Source organism: Lachnellula hyalina (genome assembly GCF_007821495.1).
Source record: "Lachnellula hyalina strain CBS 185.66 chromosome Unknown contig00281, whole genome shotgun sequence".
Taxonomy (NCBI): domain Eukaryota; kingdom Fungi; phylum Ascomycota; class Leotiomycetes; order Helotiales; family Lachnaceae; genus Lachnellula; species Lachnellula hyalina.
The window spans coordinates 12,145-14,524 of NW_022157395.1; the positions used below are offsets into that span (position 1 = coordinate 12,145).

The following is a 2,380-nucleotide window of genomic DNA, read 5'->3' on the forward strand; positions in this document are numbered from 1 at the left end:
TAAACCAGTCGGTGCAGAAAATAATTCGCCGGAAAGTGCGTTCTGAAGGGGATACAGGGTCCACGGAGCTCGTGGAAACGAAGTGGAGAATGGGGGATCGGAGAGTTGCGTCGGAGGCGGATTTGGAGGAGGAGAAGGTTGGGTTTAGGGAGGAGAAGGGGAAGAGGGGAAGGAGGTATGAGGATGTTATGAGTTGGCGTGGAGGTGGAGTAAAGCCAGTGCTTAGTTATGAGAGGACGACGAGGGATAAGGATGTTGGGACGCAGACTGAGGAGTGATGTGAGGCACATGGGAAGGTTTGGCGTTCGAATTGGCGGGTTTGAGTTGTCTTATTACACATATCCTTACGTATGTTGGGAGGAATGGGGTATTACTTGCTTGCTTTGGGTATACATTAACATGGAGGTGGAAGTGGAGAATGTATTACACTAGATAGTTCTTTCCGTCTGTCCTTTATTTTATTCGACAGCGAGAGGTGTTTATGCTGTACTTTCACTGTCTGTGGATTTCGGCTTCTCCTCGCTCTTATCGCAACATTTGTCTTTGGCGAATGTAGCTGCGACGATAAGGGGAAAGCATGCGGTAGCTTCAACGTATACCTGTTTCTATTAGTCCTTGCTCGAAACAATATACCACAACATAAACATCAATCTACTGCTCGAGGATGCAAATGTAGAGTGAGAAAAGGAAAAGCAAAAGAAAAAATTGAGGGGAAAAAAGAATTACCTTGACACTATCAGCCCCCACCTTAATCTTCCCCCAACTGACCGCCTCATCCGGCCTCGCACCTGCGTCACTCCCATCGAACTCCTGCGCCGTATTAATATAAACCGCACTCTCGGCACCATTCCGCATCAGACACGCATTAGCAATATGGTGCTTAACGACGCCGCCGCCTAGGATGACCATGCCGGCACGTTTGGCGCGCACGGCCATGGTGTTGATCTTGCGGATGTCCTCGACGATGTCGATTTTCAGCTGTAGCGGTGAGGTCTTGAAGGTGTGGAAGTAAAGCATGTCGCCGAGCGAGCCGTCAGTGAGCGCGGGGCAGAAGATGGGGATTTTGTTGACGTGCGCCCAGTAGAGGACGCTGCGCTCGTCGTTGATTTCGGCGCCGAGGCGGTCGATGATTTTGGAGGGCGTCCAGTTGAGCTCTTCGACTTCCGCATTTTCGGATGCTGCCTTCTTGCTAGCTTCCTGTTCCGCGAGCATGGTGTCGAGGATGGGCACTATCCAGTCTTCGAAGAGGCAGTAGTTGTTGTTGGGGACTATGAGGTTGCCGATGCGGTTCATGCCTTTGGCGCGGAGGGTGGCGCCGGGCGTCGAGAAGGAGCCCATGTAGGTGTCACCGAGGCATTTTATGAGGTCTTCTTCGATGCCGCCGGCTGTTGTTACGATGGCGGAGATGTGCGAGTGTTGGGCTAGGTAGCGCAGGGTGCCGCGTAGGCCGGAGGATATGAGGTTGCTGGTGTAGCCGAGGAAGATGGTGGTTTTAGCGGACGTTTCTGGGTCTCTCCATGCGCGCTGGGGGATGTTAGTTGGGAGATGGTGATCTGGATGTGGGGGTAGAGGAGAATAAGGGAGGGGTTTGTGTGTAACTGGGGGGAAAGGGGTGAGGGGGGCTCATGTGATGAAGTGAAGAATTAAGGGGTACGAATGAAAAGATGATTGAGGGGTTCTTGGTGAGTTTTGATATGCGGATAGGAAGTCAATGAGAATTTATATATCGAAAATGCAGTATAGGGGAAGTGGTTTAGGCGAGAGAAATGGAAACTTACCATATCATTAATTATCCTCACAGCCTCGCCAATAGAACTTGCTTGAAATCCCATATTGTTCATTCCACTCATCAAATCATCAACTGTGATAGCCCTACTGGCAAATCTGTTGAAATCCAGCTCCTCCACTTTTTGAGAGCTGGCTGGCATTTCCCCTGATTGAACGAGTACAGCATCCGTGACGGATGAAGGAACACCTGTATTGGAAGACATGATGATTTGATTGAGCAATACAAATGGATGGAAAGGATCAAAAGATAAAAGCAAAGCAACTCCAAAGTGGAGCGATAAGTTCTGCCTTTCCACTTGAATCAACTCTTCAGCTGGAGAAGAAAAACGTGACCTCGGTTTCTAGTCACAGCAATTCATGCTGCCAACCCCACAGCGCAAGTGACAGCAATATGTATGTTCCTTGGGTACAATATTTCCTCAGAGAACGTGAGTGGGTGGTTGTCCTTACAAATGATTTGAGAATCAGTCGACGCCGGTGAAAAAAGTTTGAGAGCTCTAGTGCCCGGTCCTGGACGGATGAAGCTATGGAAGAGGTGTAAAGGCTATTTTGGTTAGTTTGAATGTTTGGTGTTTGGAGTTTGGTGTTTGGT

At 49.4% G+C, this 2,380-nt stretch overlaps 1 protein-coding gene across 1 annotated transcript; it reads right to left on the bottom strand.

The window, feature by feature from the left end:
* Window positions 1-479: 479 nt before the first annotated feature.
* Window positions 480-1,991, bottom strand: dys-1 (Deoxyhypusine synthase; the record flags this gene model as incomplete). Its single annotated transcript, XM_031154080.1, has 3 exons — window positions 480-599; window positions 727-1,524; window positions 1,779-1,991. 3 exons carry the CDS (start codon window positions 1,989-1,991, stop codon window positions 480-482), a joined length of 1,131 nt encoding a protein of 376 aa, XP_031001146.1.
* Window positions 1,992-2,380: the final 389 nt, after the last annotated feature.